Below are 27192 nucleotides of genomic sequence, written 5' to 3'. Positions count from 1 at the left end.
ACATGTACTTGACAGAGATCAGTACAGAGAAGTATTTGCAGGGGAGCCAGCTGATTAAATAATCAATGACAGCTTTTAAATTTGCTAAACTGCCAGGTTTATTTTGGACATTAAAGAGGTGCTGAGCAGTTTTGAATTATTTTGGTTGCTTTCAATCTTTGGTGTCTTCTATATGTGTCTGTAAAAAGTTACTGAGAAATATGCAAATATAGATAGCATAAGATTTTGATCCCCGTGGCCAAAATACAAAATACTATTGAAAACATCCTAGCTGATGAGAGCAGTTTGCCTTTCCTAATGTCCCTAGAGCCTTTGCAGAAAGTTTTCATAATTTATGGAACTGGTATTAGATCCGTTTTTAGGAATATATAGTGGCCTCTTGGGGAAAATTAAGTCTTGCCATTGGAACAAGTACACAGAATTGTTTACATACAGCTTCCTGGGATGGTGCTTTGTTCTGCTCCGTTTTGTTTTGTCTTGTTTTATTAATATTAGGGGACAAGACCTCCAGAACTAGATTCCTTGATAGTTCTGGCCTTGACTTCAAGAAGCCACTGGAATATTCTGTACTGCTCACAGCTCCTGTTACTCTGGGCTCTGTTCAGACTGGTTTGCTTGGCTTGGCGTTTGCTGGTGTTGTTTCTCCTTTTGTGTTCTCCCACTGTTAGGAACAACCCTCAGTACTCTTGATGAGGAAGTGGATCTGAATTTAAAACAGCCTTGTTCCTATCTCATACATACGGCGCTTTTCTAAACCTTGTCAGTTGTCAGTGACAATGAGATTTTCACTGGTAAGTTTAAGATAGGTGGTGTGAAATAAACATATTGTGTGCTTAGTTGCTCAGTCCTGTCCGACTCCTGCGGCCCCATAGACTGCAGCCTGCGGGCTCCTTTGTCAGTGGAATTCTCCAGGCAGAAATACTGGAGTCGACTGCCATTTCCTTCTCCAAATAAATATAGTAGTTGTGTATTAATTTTATTGTGAATAAATTATATAAATATGCCAGATATGACTAAAACCATATGATATATGACTATTTGAGGGGGGGGACTATCATTTATTGTTACATGTGGTGGTGGTGTTTAAAATGTCTTACTTTCTTCTGAAGATCACCATGTATCTAATGTTTTGGGCCAAGACTAAAGATTGTATTTGTGTATCAGAGTCTTCTGGGTTCTTAACCTAGTTACTGCTACACTCAACACTCAGGCTGAATATACTGGTGTAGATCCCATTAGAGCAGAGACTTTCTCCTAGGACATTATTGTAGAGTAAAAGAATGCAGTATCAGCAATGTGTGTCTGAACGAGGGGTGACAGTTTTTTTCAGCTACACTAGGGAAATAGTCTGTGTGCATGTAGAGCCCATAGCTATGATCATCTCAGCAGAAAGTTTTACATTAGGACTTCATGTCTAGCTGGGAATTAAACGTGACTCATTTTAATTAAAATGCATGTTAATAACTGAATCATTGAGTTTACATTGTTATATAGGATTATTAACACTCAACCTAACTGAGCATTTAAATTCCTTTTTCTGGCTTAGGTTGGGGCATTGAGCAGAATCATTGGCAAGACATTGGCCTCCTACACGGAGACCCTTTGCCTGCAAACAGTGGAAATGTTGCCCTGGAAATGTGGCTGAAGTTTCATGAAAATGAAACACGAAGCCTGCCAGGCCCATCTGTGCCAGCCTTATAAAACAAGAGCACCAATTTTATCATCGCCGCCTTTTGTTCTCCGTGGTGCTGCTCCTGTGGCTGCTGTATGAGCGCCGGAGCCAGGGGCCTCCGTTGACCCTGCTCTTTCTGCTGCGCACTGTCTGTTCTCGGCTGCAACACTTCTCACCCCCACACCCTCTTCTTTTTAAAACACGGAAACTCGAATGTTGAAAACCTTGAGCCATTTTTATAAGGTTTTGTGCTGACAGACCACAGGGCTTTGTTGCTGGATTGCAGATCAAATATGAATTGGGGTGGGGTTGGAAGAACATTTCTTCCTTTTAAGAAACCCACTGCTCTGTAAGTCTCAGAATCCGTCAATGTGTTATTGTATTGCGTTGATGTCCATTTTTTATTATCTTCATGAATGGGTGTTTTCCATCTTAATGCACAGTATTTGCATGTGATAAACCAGCCAGTTTTAACATGGCTTCTTTTTAATATTTCTGAATTTCCATTCAAACAATCAGAATTCTGATGTGAAATAACACTGGGCCAAATATGATAACTGTAAATCCATCTGAGCTGTAACGCTACCATCAGCCCATTAATTTCCAAATCTAAATAACTCAATCAGCTACTGTACTGTGGAGGTGGAGGTGCATCAGATATTTAAGAGAATGTTTATGATTCATAGCTTAACAGGAAAGAACTGACTCTGCTACATCATTTTTTTAAAGGCAGCAATGCGAGACCAATGATGTGATGCCATTTTCTGTAGACTGGACAGTGGTGGAGGCCAGGCTACTCAGATGGCCCCAGGAACACCAGCTTGTCCTAGAATCACAGGGTTCTCCGGCAAGGGGAAGCTGAGAGCATCTGCCTCAGAAAGGTGGATGGAAGCAGAGCCCCTGCGGAGATCTCTGCCCACTCAGCTCACACGGCCTCACTCCCCTCTGCCTCATATCTGGGCGTTCCCAGGGAGCATTTCATCCTTCTGATACGTCTGTTGCATCCACTCATCATCCAGTGGTTAGAAAGTGGAGCCAGTCCACAGCACCCTGATGTCAGCACAGCAGAGACCTCCCCACCCTGCCACCACCAGCCAGGACTCAAGATCCGCCTTGGCCAGCCCCTGGGCGGCCCTGCAGAGAACCCGGGCACTGTTGGCCTCTCTTCCTTAGTGTTTTCATGGTGTTGAAGTTAAACCTAATTAGACAGGTTCTCCCTCTTTAGGTCCACATATTCTTCCACATGTGAGGGTTTAAGCCAAAAAGTCTCTTATCAGAGTTTACTGTTTTTCCTCCCAAATGCCCCTTGCCCTCTGACCTTCAGTATGTCCAAGCTAAGTTTGGGCCAGATAAGTTGTGTTCATGACCGTTTCTTTGTAGATTGAAAAGGAGTGAAGCCTTCTTTACTAATAAGGCTATATCCAAAATTCAAGCAAATTTTGAGCGTATCAGAATATTTAGGATTCTGATTCTTCATGTGTGAAAGTGAAAGTCACTCAGTCGTGTCCGACTCTTTGCAACCCCATGGACTGTACAGTCCATGGAATTCTCCAGGCCAGAATACTGGAGTGGGTAGCCATTCCCTTTTCCTGGGGATCTTCCCAACCCAGGGATTGAACCCAGGTCTCCCACACTGCAGGTGGATTCTTTACCAGTTGAGCCATAAGGGAAGCCCAAGAATACTGGAATGGGATCTTCCATTCCAACGGATCTTCCCAACCTAGGAATTTAACTGGGGTTTCCTTCATTGCAGGTGGATTCTTTACCAACTGAGCTATCAGGGAAGCCCCTTTTTATCATCCTGTGTTTTGAACTTATTTATTTATTTATCTACATGTATAAATAAATTCAAGAAGTGGGACGATAAAACCAAGAATTGAATGATAAAAGAGTGTTTCTAAGAAAGAACCTAAGCTTAGTGAGGTGAGCTGCCTAAGTTACAATTTGGGGGGTTGCTTATGTTGTGTAGGGAAAGCTGGTGGACATGGTTGATGCATGGTCATTAATTCACGAGCAGGACGGGGTCAGATATAAGAGCAGAGGAAGCCAGCAGTGTTTGTTCCAGACAATGCAAGTCACTTGCCTGGAAAATCCCACGGACGGAGGAGCCTGGTAGGCTGTAGTCCATGAGGTCGCTAAGAGTTGGACACAACTGAGTGACTTCACTTTCACTTTTCACTTTCATGCATTGGAGAAGGAAATGGCAACCCACTCCAGTGTTCTTGCCTGGAGAATCCCAGGGACAGGGGAGCCTGGTGGGCTGCTTTCTTTGGGGTCGCACAGAGTCAGACACAACTGAAATGACTTAGTAGCAGCAGCAGTAAGAAGGAGGCCCAGACAACAGAAGTTACTCAAAGCACCTGGAAGAAAGGCAGGTGAGGCTGGACTGTCCAGCACCGGGGCCCAGCGCAGGAGGCTGCAGAGCGGCTCCTGAGGGGTGGGGGTACCTTGGCCCCTGGGCTGGCACCAGTTAGCACAGCTTCTTAAGGTGCCTTTAATGGAACCTTTCCTAGGAGGTGTTTTTTTCCCTTCATTTTATGTCTGTGATTTATCCACCTGACTTCCTGGAATTTCTGTTAAGAATTCCAGATACTCAGTAATACTTCTCAGGGCTTAGTGACTAACGGGTGCCTTGGCGCTCTGCAGATGAAGGGAGACAGCAGCTGCTAGGCCAGTAGGATAACACAGCGCAGTAATCAAACGGACGTGCACAAACGCCGAGACGCGTGGTGTCCTTCTCCCGGTTCTGCCCTTTGGCAGTGCAGCTCCGAGTTCCTTTCAGCCAGCAAATGAGGAATTAATTCAGTACTGTCATTCTGATTGTCTTGCGACTCCGAGAAAGAGTGGGACATTTCTGTTCAGGAAAATACTTGACGGCGTTTAATAATAAATAGGGGTGAAGGAAAACATATGAATTTCCATATTCCTGTGAGCGTCATTCCAAGTTTTGAATGCGTCCCTTTCCTCCTTCCTGTTCGCGAAGCCGCTAACCGTGTTGTGTTCCGATTAATGCCACATGTGAGGGTTCATGACTCAGTGCTCGTGTGCTCCGAGGTCGTGTCCTCGTGGTAGTTGTGGAACTAGAATGACACGTGTCCAGGTTTATCTGCAGCGGGGTGAGGTCTGCACCCTGTCCTGTGTTCAGTCCAGTTACCACCCCTGTGACTCTCAGTTTGAGGGGTAAATTTCACGGTGTTCCTGGTGATCCGTTACCTATTGAAGAGCTGCTTCTAGTCTCAACGGTGTTCCTGACACTTAACGTGGTTGATCACCTTCTTTTTACTTGCTTTCTGAGACTCACGGTCTTGACCACCTAGTCATCTCCTCTGACTCTGACTTTTCTGCGCTTATCAAGGGTCCCCTTGGTCTCTCTCCTTAAATGTGATCTCCTTTCAGCCTAACACACACTGCCTGGGGGAGGCCTCCCCTCGTTATCATGGACCCCACCTCCATGCTGGTAGCAGCCACGCATGCAGTTTCCAACCAAACCCAGCCCTTCTGTTGGCCCAAAGCACAGCGCCGGAAAGAATCGACTAGCTACTTCCTGGTTCTCCCATGGGAATCTAGTTCTCAGCTTGACTTCTAAATTGAGAGCTGCACTCACAAGCTGATGTGGGAATCCTTGACATTTTCTGCCGTTAAAAAAGTCAACGGGGGTATTTTCATACATTTTTATAATTACGTTTAAAATGTTTGCTTTGTTTTGAAATGACAAGATAAGAGAGCCTGCTATTTGCAAGCACTTATTTGCAAATAACATATTTTGCTTGTGCACAGTCATTATTCTTGAAGAATTAAATTGATATGTTTTCTTTCCCTTTGGGATATGATATTGCGTGTATATGGGTATAATAGGTCCCCTTTTTAATTGGCTTTTAAAGTACTAGACATATTTTTATGTGCTACATAAGAATCTGTATCCAGATTCCAGATCATTCTGGAGGTCCACTTTAGTGGATTTGCAGAATCCCCGACACAGCACTTCCTCCTTGACTTACATTTCAGTGATCAAGTCTCATACGCTACTGGCGCTCAGAGCTACTGAGGCTTCAGCTGCTGCTGTTTCAGTGTTGTAATTTGTAAGTTTATTTTCATTCATTCCATTCATTTAAAAGCAAGGGTTCAGGCCTCCACGTTTGGACTTCGTTTGATACTTTCAAATGAGTATTTAGCCTTGATTATCCCGGGCATGTGGGATACCCTGCAATTTTAACAGAGGAGTTTTACTTGGGTATTTAGGAAGACATTCAAAATAAAGATGGTAGAATTCACTGGTTCAGGAGGAAATACGTTGTCCTCTTCCACGGTGACCAGCAGTCTCCCCACCCTGACCCCACCTCTGTCCTGTGCTCACTGCAGAGAAGGCCATGTGCTGGGCCAGCCTCAGAGCAGGACAGCACCCGTTGCTCCCCGAAATCAGTCTGGTGGACCCTGGAAAGGGCAGATCTACGGCCCCTGCTCACTCGTATGTTCACAGCCTCCGGTCGGAGCCTGCTCTGCCTGTGCCTGAGCTGGGTGGTCAGGCCCTCACTGTGAACCTTACCCGGTGCCAACCACCCACAGCCGGGCACTGTGTCCCCGTGTTCTCGGTCCCCAGATTCAGGGTGTCTGCGGTCTTCGGGAGCAGGGGGGCTCCACCCAGTACCCACTCAGTGGGTGCTCGGGGCCCTCACACACGGGAAAGGTAGCAGCCATGTACCCAGAATGGATGATTAATTGACTACATGGAGAAGAAACTCACATTGTTTTAAGTCTACACCAGCAGCTGCCACTGCTCGCCTGTGAGCAGATGTTAGGCCTCCAAAAGCCTGGCTGATAATTAAAATACGAACAGTGAGCTTTGCCCAGCTGCAGGTTCTGCCTACTGTAAATTCGATTTTAATGGTGCCTCTGTGCTGTGACTGAGGAGTAGTTTGCTTTTTACCTTCATACACAAGTGTCTGCAGTGGAGACAGTCATCTACTTCCTCTCATCTCCTCAGGAAAGACAGGAAGATACTTTGAAACACAGGCAGTTGGAACATGCCTACAAAAATTAGCGTGGTCTTTTCATTGGGTTTGCCAGAAACACACAGGAGGCCAGTTTTATCTGCCATTGGCCTGTGAACTCAGCCGCATTAGAGGAGGTCCACCAACACCATTGACTGGACTTCTTTGCGTGATTTTACCTTCTAAGTGCGCGTAACAGTTACAGCTTCTGAAAAGGAGGCCTTGTCTCTTAATAGTGCATGATCTCTACGGGGAGTTTTACAAGACAGGCCGAGGATGCTCAGGAAAAGGACGTCGGGCTTCCTAATTTTCTGAGGCCGTAACTCCAGAAAGAATGGCAGCGCTAGTCTGAGTTGACGTCTTTAAGTCAAACGGAGACGGCCTTGCAGTAAGCAGACAAGGCTGCTGTTCCTCTGGAGTCTTTGAAGGCCTTCAGAAATGCTGCCAGCCTAAAATCCCCCCGCTTGTTCAAGGCCCGAGCTCCAAGTGCAAGGGTGTGGCATGCGGCTTACCTTTCGTCAGCGGACCACAAGCACACACGGGTGAGGTCAGAGGCGCGGGGTGGAGGGCTGGACGCCAGGGCTCCCGGGGAACCACACACGTGTCCCAGGCAGGCTCCCGGCAGCAGCCAGGCCCGCCCCGACCCCCAGAACGCATGTGGGATGCCAAGGGCACGACCCTGGGCAGCCCCCTCCCTCCCAGCTTGTTCAAGACGTCTGAGCACTTTCTACTAGGAAACCCGATGGGCGTTAGGGGTGCTCTTGGCAGGTAAAGGCTGAGATCAGAGCACTTCACCGTCTGACTTTAGTCCCATTTCATCCCCCTTGTGAATCATGATGACACGCTTCTGCCCCATGGGCCAGATCTCCAAAGTTCTGGGGTCCCATCCTGAGGGATCCACAGCCCCGCGGCCCTGGCAGCAGGGAAACAGTCACCACACCCGCCGCCACGCCCGGCTCTGAAGCAGCCTGAGGGAGGTTTGCCTTCGTGACTCCATGCAGCCAGTGATCATCTGCACCTAAGGTTCTGACGCAATACAGCATCTCTTAGGGTTTGTGATTTTAAAGGTAAAATACTGTCTTTTATCCTTTGTCACTCTTCAGTGCCCATGGAGACGCAAAGGTAGAAACTTGTCTGTTCCTGTATTTCCAATTGGAAATAAAACTTATTCATGGTTTTTCCTGAGCATCTTAGAATTTCTTTCATGGGTCTTATATGATTATCTTTACCATTACTAGTCCTAAGTGATAACTGAGGGGAAGAGGACTAAGGCTTTTGTTTCTTAAATCTGGGCCCTGCCTTATTGTACATATTCCCTGCAGTTAAACAGGTAGCTTATAAAATTGCGTTTGAACTTAGGTCAAAGAGTCTCTCAGAAAAGATGTGGACTACAGTTAATTTTTTACAGAATAATAACTTTCCTCATCTCTTCTTATCAAACGATGGCCTTCATGAACTTGAGGACAGAGCAGTGACCTTTACTGTAACTCTGTGACACAGCCTTTATTTGTGGCATAAAGCAGGTACTTAGCAGGGTGCCTCTTATTTATCGTGTTGTGGTGTATTTAAACACATCCTTAGGCCAGGGCACGCTGGTTTCAGAATGACCAGCACATGCCTGAGCTCTGAAATACATCCCACCAGTATGGTGGTCACACTAACAAGCATGCCAGCATCCGAAGATAATTTCAATTTTGTGTCTCCAACAACCTCAGTATTTCTAACCTGTGTGTGAATTTTATTAACGTTGACCAAAATGCGTTTCTAACCCTTGAAAATAATGAGATGTAAGGTACCGACCATCCTTTGTTCTCGCCAAAAGAAAACAGAGAAAGATGGTGAAATTGCCATATTGTCATTTTGGTACACAGCCTGCTGCGATCATGGGCCACACTGTTTGTGATCGGCTGCCTGCAGGACCGGGTCGGGGTTTCCTGTAGGGAGTCGAGCCTGCGGAGCTTTCTGCGTGGAGGGGACTGGGCACAGCTCCCTGACTGTGCCTCTTAGACTTCTTCAAGCCGGGCTGCAGGGGGCGCTGCTGGGGCCTTCGTGCAGGAACACCAGCATACCAGTAACTATTATTGTCCAGAAAATGACTCCATTACAGAGCAGTTACTGATATCGATGTGATTGGCTATACTATTGGTGACTGCCATTATACGAATAATTTATTCCCTGGTTTGAAATTTCTAAAAGGTTATATTTCATTGAATTTTAATTTGTCATTTTTCCAGCTTTCACTTGAGAAACTTACAAGCTTTTGTGACATTAAAATATGGCTCTAATTTATTAGCATAATCTGTTAATATTGTTTCATTTTAATAGACATTAACTATGATTTCTTAACATTCTTGTTAAAATCACATCTTAAAACTGAAGTTGAAGAAAACCGTACGTGGCTTAAGATTCACAGTGTCATATGTGCCTCAGATTTTCATATGAAAGGCATTGCTTTTTTAATTGCATCGTATTCGAGGTGCTTTGATTGTGACAGTGAGGCAGCCTAGCGTTTCAAAGCTTAGTGCCCTCCCAAAATATAAAATGTAACACACACAGTGTCTGAGACATAACCTAGCACTGTGGAATACCACTGCAGGAGCAGCTGAGAAATTTAAAATAAATGCTGGCTGGTGGCGGCACAGTGGCTCACGTCGGATATTAGCACAGGCTTCCCTGACGCAGCCGACATTTCAGCCGCACAAGTCTTTTTAATGCCATCTTTATCTGCTACACGATGCATGAAATCTACTTTTGGTTTTAGAACTGCTGGTGACCTCTGACCCCTTTAGTGGAGACACAATGTGACCTTTCTATTGTCATCGGCTTTCGTTCTCCTGAAAATTCCATGAATTTTTATTACAAGTTTTTTTTTAAGCCAAGCTGAGTCTTCAACAAATTACTTGACGCAGATGAGATGAAGTTGTTGGAGTGGGTGAGACAAGTTTTACAGCCCGCGCGTGAGCCGTGAGGAGCCCAGCCTCTGTCCTGCGATGTCATACGCCAGTAACTGCTGAGCCTACTATTGGATAAATACATCATTTTATGGAACATTGATTGTTCTATAAACCCAATGGAGTATTATGCTCTATGATCAAACCATTTAGATTGTGTGTAGAGCACAGAAAATGCCATATTCAGGATGGTACTAAAAGTGCCATTTGAGTATTTTATGGATGTCATTACAGGGGAAACTTCTCTCTGTAGGCCCTGTTTACGGCAAAATTTTTTAGTCTGTAATGACATTTTTCATTCACAACGTATGCCTTCAAGAGAGGGGGCCTTGTTTTATTTGTTTCATTCGAGTTTACTGCACAAATTCTGTACATTTTAATTAAATGTAAGCTTAACAAAAGCATAAGGTATTTATTCTGTGAGGAAAAATGACGACAGCAACGAAAGGCTAACACGCCACAGAAAGGGAGCAGCCAGGAGCTAAACCCTAGTTGTGGCTTCTGCGACGCAGAGCAGAGCCGCAGAGCAGAGCCGCAGGCATGGTTGCAGGGGGCGGGGGTGGGTCTCCAGCTTCACCCCCCTACCCCGCTCCTGCCTGGCAGGGCTCCTGGTCTCAGCGCTGGAGATGCTCCCTTCCAAGGGGACAAGGCAGGAGGGAGTGCACGCGACAGTGATCTTCTGCAGAAGGGAGCTCATTAAAGAGCAGTTCCCTGAAAACAACACCTCAGCGCCCCCCACCACACTCCCCGCCCCAAAAAAGATTCTTTTTATTTCAGCTGAGTTGCAAACTTTCAATGCATTTGGCTATGATAAGGCAGTAAAATTCTTCTGTCCTCATGAAAGGAAACGGGCAGTGAGTTGGGAATCTCATAAACAGGCCCATCTCACCTGCGTTTGCACCTTCTACACAAATCTTCTTACTGTCTGTCCTGTTGGAAGCAGATCCAGAAAGGGCTGGTTTAGACCCTACTGCTTAGCTACTATCAGCATACTGAAACTGGACGCTGTCTTTGATAAATGCCAAGTGAAATACAAATATTATGTGGAGTATCCATGCTTCGTTAAAGATGTGTGTGCAGTTTTGAAGCAGTAACAGTGACTAAGCAGTTGTGGATAAAATTGGCACACACTTGCTGTGCTCCAGATACTGTGTCCATTGGGCCGTTTGCATTGGTGAACTTTACAGTTCATATTTACTCGAAAGATCTCAAAAATTGAAGTTGATGTGCCCAGTAAATTCTTGTTCATAGCTGGGTTAGAATGTAAAGTTACAGTAGAGATTCACATTAGTTTAAATGACACTTGAACTTCTACACAGCTCAACATTAATTCATTATGGACGAAATGGAAGAATCTTCAGTGGGTGAATCTTTTCCAATCTGATTGAGGCTGTTACATTTTATAGGTGCTATTTTTCAAAGCAGTACTGACAGCACTCGAAGTTATTAAATTGCTGAATCAAAGCTGGACCTGCGGCCGCATTTATGAACTGTGATGGAGTCGCCGGCTTGCGCGGAGCCGAGGTGAAGGTGCTGGTGTTGATGAGCATCGTCACACCCGTGGTGACAGCAGTATTTACCCGCGTAGTTTACTTTAATGGTCTGGGAGTGGCTTAACCCACCTCCGGATTCAGATAAATTCAGTAAGCAGTTCTGAGTAGCATCATTATCTGTGCTCCCCAGGATTCAGAGGATAATTCTGTAACTTCAATCCTGCTGCAGACTAAAGCAGAGTTGCCTGGACTCAAGCATGTAGCATCTCCCTAAGGGAGCATTGAGGATGGGGTGCTCATGTCTTCCAGCTACAGCAGCTCCTCCTTTGTTAATGTCAGGGCACAATTCAGTCACTGAGTCATGTCCAACTCTTTGTGACCCCACGGACTGTAGCCCGCCAGGCTTCTCTGTCCATGGGATTTCCCAGGCAAGAATACTGGAGTGGGTTGGTATTCCCTTCTCCAAGGCATCTTCTCAACCCAGGATTGAACCCAGGTCTCCTGCATTGCAGGCAGATTCTTTACCATTGAGCCACCAGGGAAGTCCCATCAGGGCAGTAGGTCCTCTTCTCAATCAGTTAGGGATGGGGGAGGGTGATTGGAAGGCTGATTTCTTTATGTTTTGTATCCATATTTCTTTTTTTCTCCTCCAAATTATAAACAAAATGACCTTGGAATTAAAGAATGGGCAGAAGCCAACTGGATCAGGTTCTGAGTGTGATGAAGACATGTGAAATGTTCCATTCGAAGTAGAAAAGTACAGGGAAGGAGAGGGGTCAAAGGGTAGCACAGGAAGAGCTTGGCAAGGACCAGAGACGAAAGATTAGGGAGACCTCAGTTCAGTTCAGTCACTCAGTAATGTGACTGCAGTACTCCAGGTCTCCCTGTCCATCACCAGCTCCCGGAGCTTGCTCAAACCCATGTCCAGTGAGTCGGTGATGCCATCCAACCATCTCATCCTCTGTCGTCTCCTTCTCCTCCTGCCCTCAATCTTTCCCAGCATCAGGGTCTTTTCCAATGAGTCAGTTCTTCACATCAGGTGGCCAAAATATTGGAGCTTCAGCATCAGTCCTTCCGATGAATAGTTAGGACTGATTTCCTTTATGATTGACTGGTTTGATCTCCGTGCAGTCCAAGGTACTCTTAAGAGTCTTCTCCAACACCACAGTTCAAAAGCATCAATTCTTTGGTGTTCAGTGGTGTTCAGCTTTCTTTATGGTCCAACTCTCACATCCACACGGGACTACTGGAAAAACCATAGCTTTGACTAGATGGATCTTTGCTGGCAAAGTAATGACTTCGCTTTTTAACATGCTGTCTAGGTTGGTCATAGCTTTTCTTCCAAGGAGCAAGCGTCTTTTATTTTCATGGCTGCAGTCATCATCTGCAATGATTTTGGAACCCAAGAAAATAAAGTCTGTCACTGTTTCCATTGTTTCCCCATCTATTTGCCATAAAGTGATGGGACTGGATGCCATGATCTTCGTTTTTTGAATGTTGAGTTTTAAGCCAGCTTTTTCACTCTCCTCTTTCACTTTCATCAAGAGACTCTTTAGTTCCTCCTCACTTTCTGCCATAAGGGTGGTATCTTCTACATATCTGAGGTTATTGATTTCTCCCAGCAATCTTGATTCCAGCTTGTGCTTCATCCAGCCTGGCATTGCACATGATGTACTCTGCATATAAGTTAAATAATCGGGGGGGGGTCCTAGCTGGGAGAAAACTGGGCATAGATGGCGACCCCCACCAGCTGAGACTGAGGCCTGCATGGAGGGGTGGACACAGGACCTGTGGAGCACCCCACCCACCGGGCAGGCCTTCTGCTCCTGCACTGAGGCCAGCTCTGCCCTCTTTGAGGAGTGAGTTTAGGAGGATTGACATTCAGAACATGCCCATGTGATGAGGTTAAAGCACAGGGCACAGGAGCCCCCTCTGATCCTGACCCCAGCCATGGGGAGGCTCCCTCTGGCTTCAGGAGTTAGAGGGATGCAGTGGCCTGACTTCCTGAAAATCCTAACCAGTGACCCTTCCCAGCAGCACACTGAATGCCGGGAGTTTGCATTTTTAAAAGTTCATACGTGGTTCCCAGTCTGGGGCAGTGAGCCCAGGTGTCCTCGTGGAGAATATAATTAAACGTCTTCTGTGGATCTGGCCTGACTTGCTGTTCCTGCTGAAAGGCAGGCCTTGCCCCTGGGTCTTTGCTTAAAGTGGATTCTGTATTGAAAGTAAACGCTTTCTCACAGAATGGCACCAATGCGGTAAGCAAAATAGTTGTCCTATTTTTAAGGGATGTTAGCAACAATAATCAACAATTCTTAATCCTTTTTTCTCCCTCGGTAAGAATAAAGTGTGCTTCTTTAAAAAAGGACCTACATTAGGGAGAGTGAAGTGAGATATTTTAAATGTGGTTGCCATTGAGATAAGAAATCGTTCAGAGCTCATTCTCTCACTTAGCGCTTCCCAGGAGGAGCTAGTGGTAAAGAACCCACCTGCCAGTTCAGGAGACATGAGAGTCTTGGGTTCGATCCCTGGGTCGGGAAGATCCCCTGGAGGAAGAAATGGCAACCCACTCTGTGTGCTTGCCTGGAGAATCCCATGGACAGAGGCGCCTGGGGGGCTGTGAAGTCACAAAGACTGAAGCAACTCAGCACACGCTCACTTAGGAGGGAAGGAGGCGATAATAAGAAACTAATAGAGAATTAGGGACTTGAAGGAGAAAACAGGAGCTCTGTTTAAATAGTCTCTTTTTTATGAAAATGACTATAGGTTTCGCTCAGCTTTCCCTGTCGAGTTATTAAACAAGCCTCGCCTGTGTCGCAGGTGGCCTAGGGGTAACGGTGTCCAGGCGCCTGACGACATCCTCCTCGCTTCTGCGGCCAGAGCCCCCTTTCTGTAACGGCAGGGAGGCCTGAAAGGTGGGCCTGATGCTCTCAGCCCAAAGGCAGCTCAGGGCTGCCCTGCCTTCCCTGGGCGGGCGGTGGGTGTCCACACTGCAGGGACAGGCGCCGTCCACAGGGACCGCCAGGTGCGCCAAGGCCCGCAGGCGCCCTCTCCCCGGCCCCGCACGCCCTGCACTTCCAGACCCCTGCTTCTGGCACGCACCCTGGTCCCTCGGGCTGATCTCCTCGTGAAACGATCGCAGGGTGCTCACCATGGGGAAGGCAGGGCCAGTATTTACGGCAATAAACGCTGGGCCCCCATCACAGTTCTCAAACAGATGCACTCGCTTAACTTTCCTGATTAAAAACACTCAACAGGTGTCTTCTCTGCACAGACTGTGGCCCACGTGCCTTAGTGCCTCCTGCAGAGGGGGCCCCGACAGCCTGGTCCCAGCCTAGCCTGTGATCCCCGAGAGCCGGCCCGGCCACCCCCAGACCCCACCTCTGCTGCCCTGGGTGCTTTGTCTCCAGGCTCTTCCCACTCAGACCCGGGGGAGAGCTTGGGTATTCCTGTCCCTTCAGGCAGGCTGGGCAGCTGTCTCTCTGCAACTCTTGCTGAGTATCCTTCCCCAGAGCCTGAGCGTGGTGGTCCTCTCCATGGTTTGAAGGGCGGCTGCGTGCCAGGCGCTTGGCCAGACATCACAGCGACACGGTGGGACCCGTGCACGCAGGCGGCCTGTGTGCCGCCCCCAAGCGCCGGACAGCGGAGACCCTGAGTCTGTGCTGGGTGCCCGGCTGCCGTGGACCGCTCCCAACAGGCTGGCCACCCTACTCCCAGGCTCAGCACCTGACATGCAGCAGGGGCCCACACGCTCAGGGCCTTAAACTCTCACAGCTGGTGTTTATCAAGGGCAAGTTTATAAATTCAGTATGCAAAGCTTTCATTCTTCTTGTCGAATAAACAGATACACTGTAAGCTAATATTGGGACATGGAAAAAAGATTTTCCTTTGAGTTAAAAGGAAAATGCTCTTAATACCAGCTACTGAACATCTTATTAGAAATGACCATGACTGAGGAGATGCCTCATATTCTTTTCGCAGGAACTGGAAGGGGACCATGGCTGTTGAGATTGTATCTGGACAGTCAGCCAGGGGTGTAGGCATCTCCCCCTCACAGCACAGCCCTGCTCTGTGTTGCTGGGAGCACCCATCGAGGCCCTGAGCACCCCCAGCTCCCCCACGCAGGCAGCTGGGGGATCTGAGTCATGGGTCATGGGGATGCTTCTGTTGAGGTTTTCCAGCTTCTCCAGAAGAACTATCTTACTTCTAATCCTAAAAGTCACTTTTCTAGGCTCTAACTGGTCCCTGTCTCCCCTAGGCATTGTGTCCAAGTCCTACGAATGCCGCCTGAAGGGCCAGGGAGCCACCTTCGTGGAGACAGACAGCCCGTTCACGGCGGCCGCGCTGGCGGAGGAGTCTCCGGTCAAGGACAGGCCGCTGCGGAGCAGCAGGAGGCCGGCGGCTCCACCAGAGCCGGTCCAACAGGTCATCATCATCCAGGGCTACGAGGGCGAGTTCGCCCTGGACGCCTCTGTGGAGGAGACGGCTGCGGCCACGCTGCAGACACTGGCCCTGGCCGGCCAGGTGGCCCGCGTGGTGCACATCACCGAGGACGGCCAGGTCATCGCCGCGGGGCAGAGCGGGGCGCAAGGGGGCAGCGGGGCTCCCAGCCCGGGCCTGCCGGAGCCGCTGGCCGACGGAGCCACGCAGGTGGTGGTCGTGGGCGGCTCCATGGAAGGGCATGGCATGGACGAGCCCCTCAGCCCCAGCGGGGCCGTCATTCAGCAGGTGACCAAGCAGGAGATTCTAGGCCTGGCCGAGGCCGGCGTCCCCCCGCCCGACGCAGCCTCCGCCTTGGACGCCCTGCTGTGCGCGGTCACCGAGCTGGGAGGGGCGGAGGGCCCGGCGGCGGCCGAGGAGAAGGGCAGGGCTGGGCCCAGGGACGTGCTGGTGCAGCTTCCGGGGCCGGAGGCAGCCACTCCTGCAGCCCCGGAGATCCACGTGTTCCACGACGGGCCAGACGGCGCGGCCACCACAGAGCCGGTGGAGGTGCTGACCCAGCTGGTGCGGCCGGCCGCTGTGATTGCGTCACAGGAGCGTGCACAGGTGGCCTTCAAGAAGGTGGTGCAGGGCATGCTGCAGTTCGCTGTGTGCGACTCGGCCGCGGCTGGCCAGCTGATGAAGGATGGCGTCACTCAGGTCATCGTCAACGAAGAGGGCACAGTGCACATGCTGGCCCGCGAGGGCTCCCAGATCATCATGCAGGAGGCCGAGGCACGCGGGCCGCACGTGGACCTGGCCGAAGCGGACGGCGAGATCTCGCAGATCATCGTCACTGAAGAGCTGGTACAGGCCATGGTCCAGGAGTCTGGCGGCGGCTTTCCCGAGGGGGCCACACACTACATCGTGACGGAGCTGCCGCCCGGCGTGCAGGACGAGCCAGCAGTGTACTCGCACACCGTCATTGAGGCGGCCGGCTCCCAGGAGCTCCTGCAGGCTGGGGCCGTGGTCCCCAGTGGAGCCGAACAGCTGACGAGCATGGTCATCTACACCCAGGAGGGCTCCCCGGCTGCCGCGGTCATCCAGAGCCAAAGAGACAGCAGCGAAATCCACGAAGCCTGAGGCCGGGGGCTGAGAGACCAGCATAGGAGGCCATGTGCCCTGCACCCGCCAGCAAAGCGCGCGTCCGAGGGGCCGGGGATGGCCCTGCGCCGGCCGCGTGCACGCGGCGCTGGGGGCACGCACGCAGGAGCGCGGCCTGCAGCGGGGCGGGGCCGACCGAGGCAAGTCTGGTTACCGTTTGGTTCTTCTGTTGCTCTAACCCGTGTTCTACCCTTTGTGCCGAGCAGTTAAGTTGTTTTCTTTTTTGTTCCCACAAATGTTTTCCCATTTCAGTTGTGAAAGGACCGTGCCCTAGCCATGGAAGAGTGGCTTCAGACACCGCTGCCCGTGCAGTCCAGCATGTCCCCACTGTAACAGTTCATTACATGTTTGGCTAAAAACTGCAGCTACGTTCAGTACCACGTCGAAGCAGCCTGCTCCTGTTCATTTTCCTGGAAATGTTAGGGTCACAGCGTCCCCAGACCAAAGGCAGCCTGTTCGTTTTGTGTACCGCCTTCCTCTTCCTTACGTTGTAGGTGTGCTCCTTGCCCGGGTTGCTTCAGCTTAAAAGATTCCTCCTTAAGCCTATGGTTAAGAAAAGCCTTGACGTTTATTAAAATAAACCTTAGTTAAGAAAACCCAATGCTTCTAATTTTGACTTAGTTTCATACAATAAAGTCTATATGAAATGTGCATTCTGAAAAATACTGTTTGTATCAATATTTTGCTTTTATAACAAATGTTTCTTAATGTTGATATCATTTTCACAGGATTTATCAGTGATTTATGTCCGTGTGAAAGAGCTGACATCAAACATCAGTGATAGAGAGCCATGCCCTGGCCCCCCAAGGCCTGTGTGTGCCTTGCTATGGCATCCCTTCCACTGGGGGTGCGAATTCATAGCCAGGTGACCCGCTTCTTAATTCAATTGCTTCTCTTCCAAAATTGTAAAACCCTCCCGTCCCCCAAACCCAAAGGTTGTTTTTGTTCTGTTTCTTTTTTCTTTGAAATAAACGGATAGCACTAAAAGAGAAGGATGACATTTTCTTTCCAGCAGCCAACTGACGGGCAGCCATAAAATGCAGAGTACTTGTTCCTCGCCGGCCAGCGTCGACTCCCCTCTCCGCCCATGCTGAATGTGCTGGGTTCCGCTGGCCATCTCTGCACCCTGGTGCTGTGTGCTCCACGTTTGGCCCATGACCCAGGCAGATTCTGGTGACAGTAACATAGTCTATCGTGGTTCAGTTCAGTTCAGTTCAGTCGCTCAGTCGTGTATGACTCTTTGTGACCCCATGAATCGCAGCACGCCAGGCCTCCTGTCCATCACCAACTCCCAGAGTTCACTCGGACTCACGTCCATCGAGTCAGTGATGCCATCCTGACTCTGTCATCCCCTTCTCCTCCTGCCCCCAATCCCTCCCAGCATCAGGGTCTTTTCCAATGAGTCAACTCTTCACATGAGGAGGCCTAAGTATTGGAGTTTCAGCTTCAGCATCAGTCCTTCCAGTGAACACCCAAGACTGATCTCCTTTAGGATGGACTGGTTGGATCTCCTTGCAGTCCAAGGGACTCTCAAGAGTCTTCTCCAACACCACAGTTCAAAAGCATCAATTCTTCGGCGCTCAGCTTTCTTCACAGTCCAACTCTCATATCCATATATGACCACTGGAAAAACCATAGCCTTGACTAGATGGACCTTTGTTGACAAAGTAATATCTCTGCTTTTTAATATGCTATCTAGGTTGGTCATAACTTTCCTTCCAATGAGTAAGCATCTTTTAATTTCATGGCTGCAATCACCACGTATTGTGGTTAGCATCTTAAAATTGTGAAGAGCAGAAGGGAGAAAAGGAAGAGAAGACGGTACTGTTGTGGTTTCCATCACAGTCCTGTTTATACGCCCCCTGAGAGGTCAGCTTGGAAGCCAGCCTTGGCCGGGTGCCCAAACCCTCTGTGTCTCCCCTGACCCGGTCCTCAGAGCCCTGGGTCCCACCCATCTGCAGGCACCTCCCTCCAAAAAAAAATTAAAAAAAGGAAAATCTCAGGCTTGACACTGCAATTCATAATTAGCTGGGTATGACTTGCCCCCGATTCTTAAAAATGGCAGGGCAGTTCCACTCCTCTCCAACACTGTCTTCAGCAAACAGTGACAGCAGCAACTTGGGTTTGTTTTGTTGAGAGGAAGATGACCTTTACAAAGTGATGCCCCTCGCCAAGCTTCTCGTACATGTAAAAAAAAAAAATGGAGGTGGGGGATGATTTTCAGTGGGAAAATATCTTCTTGATCATTCCTCCCGTTGGCTGCAGCCCGCAGCCTTCAGCTTGGATGCTAATTCCTAACTGCGCTTAGTCCTGTATGGCTAACCTTTCTGCCGCAGTCCTGGGTGTTGACACTGACATGCTGCAGTTTACCGTTTGTGATTTATTTAGGATAAATATGTCTCAGGTGGCATTTAATCCTTCATAAAACCAGTGTAGCCTGCAGTGTCAAACCAGCAATCGTGTTGTATGCACAATGAAAAGAGCAGGCCTTTGCATTTAAAAAAAAAAAAAACTGTCCAGAAGGTGTTTCAAGGCTCAGAAGGATTGCAGAGGATTCACTAGGCTCCTGTGTCCTGTACTTACCTGTAGAGCTGGGTTACTGTGGCCTCTATCTTCTCTCTCATTACACAGCTGCTGGAATGTGAGGGTGTTGAAGAAACACGTACAGAAGCGTGGGCCTTGGAGTAACGAGGCGCGGCCCATCGCCGTGCCGGCGTGTTCCCTGAAGCACAATCTTCCATGAGGCGCACGCGAGGAGCCTGAGGCTTCCTGGAGGTTGGGCTGGAGAAGACAACACAACTCTGAAGCAGTGAAAAGCAGAGCAACAGAAATGTTTACTTGGAGACCATGACCCAGAAGGAACAGCTTCTTCTCAAACCCCGGCCAGGACCTTTGGTGGGGAGGCTGGGACTGCTCAGTCCAAGGTAGAATGCAGAAGTGGCTGAGGTTTCCAGCTTCCAGGACGGAGGGTGGGCAAGGCTTTGTGTTTATGAAGAGCCCGCAAGAGCTTTTCCGTGCAAAGGGAGTTCTGGCCGCGTAAGGTCACTTAAATGAGGTGTGTGGCTCAGCCAGGCATCCTTCGGGGCTGCCTCAGGCCTGGAGCAGAGGGAGGGAGGGTCCTCCAAAACAAGCCCCCCACAGGCAGGGAACCCACAAACAGACAGACCCGCATCTCCTGAGAGATGCAGAGAGCATTCATTTGCTTCTTGGCTTTGAGAACCAAGTGACTGTAAGATGGTATCAGTGGAGCCCTGAAAATTCCATTCAACCCAGACACATGAGCCCAGAGCGCTAGAAGACACCCCGGAGGAGCCTCAGTGAATCTTTGCTCAGCCTCCTGGTGCTGAGAGGCCACTGCACAGAGCGCAAAGAGGTCCAGGCCTGGCCCTGGTCACACCTGATGGCGGCTCAGCCCCAGCCCCACTCTGTGCAGCAGGGCCCGGCTGCCTGGTAGCTGGGCCTGTGGGAAGTTCCCTAACAGCAGGGAGCGTTTGCATCTCGGTCACAGCACATCTATCGTGATCCTGAACATAAAACAATGGTGTCAGGAAAGAATTGAAGAACCAGCTTCGAATCCTAACCCAGAGCAGGTTCTGGGAGGAGAATGAGGAAAGGAGAAAGGTCCTTCGTGGAGTAAACCTCAGAAAGAGCAGGGAGTCTTCCCTCCTCTTCCTGTTGAATTTTAGCCCACCATGGAAGAGAGCGGCCCTCGCATTCGAGTAGCCTCCTCCTGCTCCATCTTGCTAAAGGATACAATCCCTTTTTTGCTCCTCTAGGGTGATATCATTTTACATGAAGGAAAAAGTTCGCTCAGATGGCAGTTATACGTTTCGGAAGCACCTTCTAATCAGGGATTGGTGATTCATTATTAGCTTCAGCGGGCGATCCATCTGACATGTAAGGGGAAAAAATTAGCAGCTGTCACTGCCTGATGAGTTAATTTCCTGATATGCCTGACACTGAAAAGCCATTTGGAGACATGGCAGCGGCTGACGGGAAACCTGGCGCCGCTCATAGCTGGAGATGGAGCAGGGCCGGGCGGGGTGGCAGGGGCGCGGCGGGCGGTGTGTGGCCTGACGCAGGTGCCCCATGTGTGTCCTGCGCCCTCGTCCAGAGCCCCATGCGCCCGGGAGCCCGGAGCAGGGACCCGGCCCTGACCTCAGAGAGGCATCATGTCACGTTCTCCTTCCGTCGGGCCTCTTGGCAATTTCCATAATCGGAGCTCAGTTCAATCATGGGATGATGGTTTGTCACTGTGAAAAGTTGCCCCGTGAAATAAACATCGCGGAGACTCAGGAGGAGGGAGTGAAGGCAGAGGATGTGGGCGGCCGGGGGCTCGCGGGCCCCGAAGGGAGAGCCAGGCCTCCCTCCAGCCCTGTCCCCGAAGGGTGCATCCCCAGGGGCCCCACTGCCAGCCAGCAGGTTGGGAGAAAGCTGGAACGTTTTCTAATACTTGATGTGTTAGTCGCTCAGTTGTGTCTGACTCTTTGCCACCCCGTGGACTGCAGCCCACCAGGCTCCTCCGTCCATGGGATTCTCCAGGCAAGATTAGTGGAGTGGGTTGCCATTCACTTCTCCAGGGGATCTTCCCGACCCAGGGATCAAACCCAGAGGCAAAAAACAAAGGCCTCTCGATCTTAGACAAAAGGCCAAGAAGATGGAAACTAGGAACAGAGAACTCAGTGTAAGAACAACTTGTATCCCCAGGAGGGATGCACACGGTCTGGGTGGGAGAAGGCACTGCCTGAAGGTTTTGAGAGGAGGTGTCCAGAATGGACGCCAGTGCTGTTGACACCTGAGCCCTCCTGGGTGCCAACAGATGGGAGACTGCACCATGTTATGAAAATAAGGTGAGTCACTTATCACGGTTGCTTCCTGGATTCAGGTCTGCAAAGTCAGTGAAGCAGAGGCCCCTGGAGGAATCCTCACCTGGAGAAACAAGCATGAGAACCTCGTCACTCCAGCTCAGCCTGGGATTCTGGTCTCGTCTCTCGGTTGGATGCAGGGCGTGTAGGACACTGTGAACCCAGCCGGGAGCCGGACAGAACCGCCCAGCCATCACATGGCCACAGAGGCCTGCTGGGAGAAGGAAATAAATCTATGATAAGCCTCTCAGTCAGAGAATCATTCACTTACTCCATGGCTCTGCATTTTCAATACCTTTTAATAAATTCTTTTAAAATGAGCTAATTTCAGCGTGACTTTCAGCATCAGGAGCAGACCATTTATCAGCGGGATAAACAGGAGTGCGTGGACTGGTCCACACTGGCAGCGTTTCCAGTCGTTCCGGGATGGCTCGTGTTACTCGTCAGATGACTTTCTAAGAAGGAGGAGAAGCGCAGCGCAGAGTCAAGGTTTGGGTTTTCATTTCTACGCTGGGTTCATGTGTAGAGACCTGGAACTTCATTCAGGCTTGTCTGGGACAGCTGGCAGCTCCGGCCTGGGAGGTGGCTGGGAGAGAGGTCTTTTTAGCGGGACAGCCTTTGGGGGGCCCCACCACCCCCCAGAGCCTCACAGGTCCTCGGAGCCATCCTGACCCGTCTGAAAACGAGGCCTGAGCCGGAAGGGAAACGTGGCCGCCAAGCTGGGTGCACGGTTGGCCTCTGCCCCGTGCTGGTGCACGCAGGTGAGGGTGTTCTACCGTCAGAGCTGCCAGAGTGGCCACTTACAGAGCCTGGCATCGCAGCTTATCACCTCCCTGCTAACCCAGAGGAGTCACAGCCACCCCGCAAGTCACAGCCTCCCTAAGAGGGAGGCGCTGCGAGATGGCGCTGGGCTCTGGCCGTGACACTATTGATTTAACCAGGGTGCAGGGCGCCCCCACCCTGCCATCAGGACATGGTCTCTGGGCACGTGGGGAGGGAGGGCCCAGTGTGAGCTGTGCAGGCCCGCCCAGTCCCTGCCCTCTGCCCTTCCCGGAGCCCAGGGGCTCATCCTCCGTCTCCGTTTCCCCAGCAGAGCATCAGTTCAAGGGCACAGACACCTTTGCGCTCGGCAGTGAGCACGGCCTGAGATGCCCTGGGCCCTCAGGCGGACTTGTGGTGAGTGAGGGGGCAAACACACGAGTCTTTTATTCTGCGTCAGTTTTCCTTATTATTTCCATTCCTTTCCATGTTTTTAGTCATCATTTTCTCAAATAACAAAAATCTTTGACACAAGTTGAGCAGTAGATGCAGCTTGCACACGATTCTTACTGTGTGTCAAGTGGCCAACACACATTTCCCACCTTATCTCCCCCTTGTGGTGGAATTTCGTGATAAGGAGGGGTGGCTCAGACGCTAAAGCGTCTGCCTGCAATGCAGAAGACCCGGGTTCGATTCCTGGATCGGGACGATCTCCCTGGAGAAGGAAATGGCAATCCACTCCAGTACTCTTGCCTGGAAAATCCCATGGACGGAGGAGCCTGATAGGCTACAGTCCATGGGGTTGCAAAGAGTCAGACAAGACTGAGTAATTTCACTTTCCTACTTTCCTTTGGGACCAAACGTCAACAAACACTGAGCCGGGTTCACACGTGGTCTTGTCATACATGTCAAGGTGACTTTTTGAGCTTTTGGTCAACAGGAGTGGATGGCAGATTTCCTCTTCACTCGTGATTATCAGTTTTAAGGGAAGCATAATAGTTAGTGCCTGTGGCAGCAGATTAAATATGTTCTATTAAGATCAGAATTCTGTGCGCTCATTCCCCATTTCCCTCTCACCCTGAGGTCCAGGGCCAGTGCTACTTATTCCACCCGTTATTCCTTCCTTGATACGCATGACAAGAAATCTCGGTGTCCATGGCGGTCTTGAACGATCACGACATTTCTGGAGCGAGATCTTTGACACTACCGGCATATGAAGCAGCAGACGTCCGTCCGGTCCAGACCACGAGTCCACTCGTACACACAGCTGCGTCCCTGGTGTGGGTGGGGTAAAGCTGGTACGTTGGAGACCAGAAAGCCACACCATGAGGAGGAATATAATTCCAGGCATAGCTGGTGGAGAAGGCGCGCTTTCACACCTCCGCACCTCAGAAGTCAGGAAGCATCCGTATCAGCTTAGATCCAGCCAACGATGTGTGGATCGTTATGGAGCAAGTCTTGGTGCGGGGGGAAGGGGGGCCTTGGAAAGAGCGGCAGGTATCCAGCCACCCCGAGGCTGAATTTCCAGTCACTTCCACGCTCTCAGGAAGAAGGCTCGTGCTCACCAGTGCAGACACATCTGGGTGGGACAGGACACAGGCACCCTCTTGGCCGGGAGGGTGTGGTCTTGCATGGGACAGCTCCAGGGAGGCTGTGGTCCCAGATCGGGGTCTGCGGTGCTCTGATATCTAGCAAGTGGACGTGGGGATGCCGTGGAGCCCCTGTGGTGCTGGCACAGCTCTCTGCTCTCTCGGTCCTCCGAGCAGACCTGCTTCCAGCCAGCAAGTCTGCACCCAGTCCACCCGCCTGCTGGGCCTGAGTGGCCCGAGTCCTCCCAGGGCATAGGAGGCTGGGCTGCACTCATTGCTTGGGCTGGCCTCTCCCTCTTCCTGCCGCTGTTGCCATTCATCTGGAATGGTCCCTGGCCTTCCCCGCCTCCTGCATCTGCACACGTCCAGGCCCCCAGCATTGCAGCCTGATGGACGGGGAGCAGGCGGCAGAAGCCCAGGTTCCCGTCCTGCCATCTGAAGGCAGATGGTGACTTGTGCTTCTGCCCTGAGCTGCTCCTGGGCAGCAGGTCCTCGCGGGTTCCCTGCCCTGCAGCCAGGGGGAGGGTGCCCAGTGGCATGGCCCTGCGTCCCCGCCCCTGAGGTCGGGGGCTAGCGCCCTTCTCAGCACGCGGTGGTGGCCAGCAGCGTTCAGGTGCCGTGCAATCCAGATGCTGAGCCAGGCTGCTTTCCTCGGCAGGGACAGACGACTGGCAGCCCCTCTCCACTTTCCCCAGGTGCCTCCCTCCCTCACGTACTCTCCCACCTCTGACACCTGGAATCTGCTCACTGGTGGGTGCTGCTGTGATGGCGGAGCTGGGTGGGGTCAGCGGCAAGGGCCCTGGGTGAGGGGCGGCTGCCCAGGCTCGGGACCGGGGAGGGCAGCTGGGGGAGTGGCCCACCCCGGATCTCTCCTAAAACAGCCTCCTGCCATCCTCTCTGAAGCCTCCTGCCCTGAGGACCCTGTCCGGTGCTGGACTCCTGCTTGGAGGACGAGCCCACTAGCTCACATGGTCCTGCGTTTTGCGTGGAATGGAAAATTTCCTCAGTGTCCTAATGGTGGCCAGCAGCACTCAGGGGCCAGAATGGTGGCAGGCTTCTGTCTCAAGTCTTCTGAATGTTTTCTCTTCTTAAACCATTGTTGTTGTTGCTTGTTTTGGGCAGTTGAAGGTGGATGGCTCTTCCAACCCAAGGAAAATTGGGCTGAATGTGAAATGACTCCCTGAAACACCCACCTCTCAATTTTGTACAGTAGCAGGTGGCTGCCCTGTTGACCTCTGGAGGACTCCCCAGGACTCTGATCTGGATTCTGGATTCACAGAAACATGTTCTATCAGGCATGCCATCTTTTGGGTCAAGGCCTATGTACTGGAAGGTTCAGATGGTACCCCTCATCAGGGCCAGTCTCTCTTCCCATTCACTCTCAGCCCCAGTCTTTGCTGTGTTCGTGAGACCTTCCTAACCACCGACTAGAAAGTGGCCCCCTTGTCCCTGAGTGTCGAGAAGTAACTTGCCTCTTGTTGCCTGTCGGCTGTATGTCCACCTGGAACTGATCTCCTTGAGAGCAGGCCACCCATGACCATCACCGCCAGGCCCACAGCCTGTGCGTGAGCACTGCCTTCTAAGAGTGGATTGGAGGGTCTCCAGGATTGTCACGAGTTACCGTGGCAACCTGAAAATTAACATCTGGAGTCTTTGGCCAGTTTCGTTTCTCTGGAAATCTGGGGGAGATGAATGAGGAAGATGTTGTCTTTCAAACAAAGAAGCCGGGCAAGAAGCTCTCCCTTCCTCCTGGCTTCAAGTCAGACCACTCGGACACCTCATGGTTTTTACAATAAACAAATTCACTTACACAATCCCCACAGAACAGGCTTATGCACTTTTTCATTCCTTAATCTGAGTCCGAAGTTATTTTTTTAAGCTTTTCTTTAAATTTACCAAAAATATTTTTTAGCAAATGTCTCATGTCCTTCAAGGCTAGGAATGAAACCCTGGTGAAAAGCCTGGGCTTTGCTAGAGTGACGTGAAGGGAGGCAATCACGACAGCTGTTTCCAAAAGCTGAGAAAAGGTGGAAATGTACTCTCTCCAGAGGAGCCACTTTGGCTGCAAAGATTGGCTCTTCCTTGAGGGTTTCATTCAGGGCAGATCAGGGTGGCCAGGCCAGAGCAACGTCTAGTCTACAAAGGCCTGAGCACACCTCCCAGGAGACATGACTGTGCCATATCTGCACAGGTATGTACACGGGTTCATTCTGGATGTTTCCACCAGCACGCACCTAAATCACTCTATGTATTACCCTCAGGTTCAACACAGCCTCTCCCCTCTCCTGGGAGAAGTGTCTCACCAGAGACCGCCCCTGATGGCCATCCTCAGCTGCTGGTCCTCACCTTCCACACAAGCCTTTTCCCGGCTCAGCTTTCCTCTCCCATAGAGATCACCCCACCACGACCCCTGTCTCTCTCTCTCAGATTTCCCACTTTTCAAGCCACAAAGCAGACTCAAGTCCGCATTTCAGCCCCTTGACTTGCCTACTACCAATTGCAAAGGTCATTTTGAGTGTTGTTCAGTGTAAATCACTTCATCTCTGAGGACACGGTTTTCCCTCTCTCTCCCCGGTTTCCAGGTGCCCCCTCTCCTCCGGGCCCCCCACCACCACCACCACCTAGACCTTTTTGCTCTGAGCCTCTCAATTCTTTATGGCTCCCCCGGGACCTGGGTGAAAGGGAGTCCTCAGACCCACTGCTCTCAAGGATGAGATTTATATGTTCACCGCTTGGCTGGGGAGGTGGGGTGGGGGGAGGTGGGAAGCGTATTTCTAGGACAAAGTGAAGACAACTGAGGCCGAATAGAGAGTCCACCAGCATCTTCTCCGTGGAGGCAGAGACGATGGCTTTCAGAACCAAAGGGTGTGAAGGGTGGAGGAGGCTCATCAAGATGACCTCTACCCCAGGGCCTGGGGTGTGCGTGCCTGTGTGTGCGTGAGAGTAAGCGTGTATGCTTGAGTGTGTGTGTCAGTGCAAGTGTGTTGGGAGAAGCAGCAACCCCGTGGGCTTTGGGGATGTCTGCCTCTGAGCTTCTGAGACATCACCCATCCAACCGGCTCTTTCCAGAAGGTTCTGCCCTGCAGCAGGGTGAGCGCTGTCCCAGGCCTGAGAAGCTGGGTCCTTGGTCAGCAGCCAGGGAGGGACGGTGTGCTCTGGGTCTTCTGAGCAGCAGGCAGTCTTTGAGGCGGAGGCCTGATCCTGTTGCCACGTTCATAGTGACCCGGCCACCAGAACCCCCACCCGCAACCCAGAGAAACAAGCCTGGCGGGTCTGAGTCAGGGCAGCCTCA

At 50.7% G+C, this 27192-nt stretch overlaps 1 protein-coding gene across 1 annotated transcript in view; it reads left to right on the top strand.

Moving 5' to 3' along the window:
• Nucleotides 1-17674, top strand: part of ZNF407 (zinc finger protein 407) — a 387393-nt gene extending 369719 nt beyond the window's left edge. The window contains exon 9 of the mRNA XM_086372549.1: nt 15363-17674. Coding sequence (XP_086228675.1) covers nt 15363-16666 — 1304 coding nt within the window. The 3' untranslated portion in view covers nt 16667-17674. The remainder of the gene's footprint in view (nt 1-15362) is intronic.
• Nucleotides 17675-27192: the final 9518 nt, after the last annotated feature.

Source organism: Bos grunniens, chromosome 24 (genome assembly GCF_055505025.1).
Source record: "Bos grunniens cultivar Pamir isolate PY7600 chromosome 24, Bosgru_T2T1.0, whole genome shotgun sequence".
In the NCBI taxonomy this organism is placed as follows: domain Eukaryota; kingdom Metazoa; phylum Chordata; class Mammalia; order Artiodactyla; family Bovidae; genus Bos; species Bos grunniens.
The sequence above is the reverse complement of the archived record's forward strand: the minus strand, read 5'-3'. Positions and strand labels throughout refer to the sequence as shown.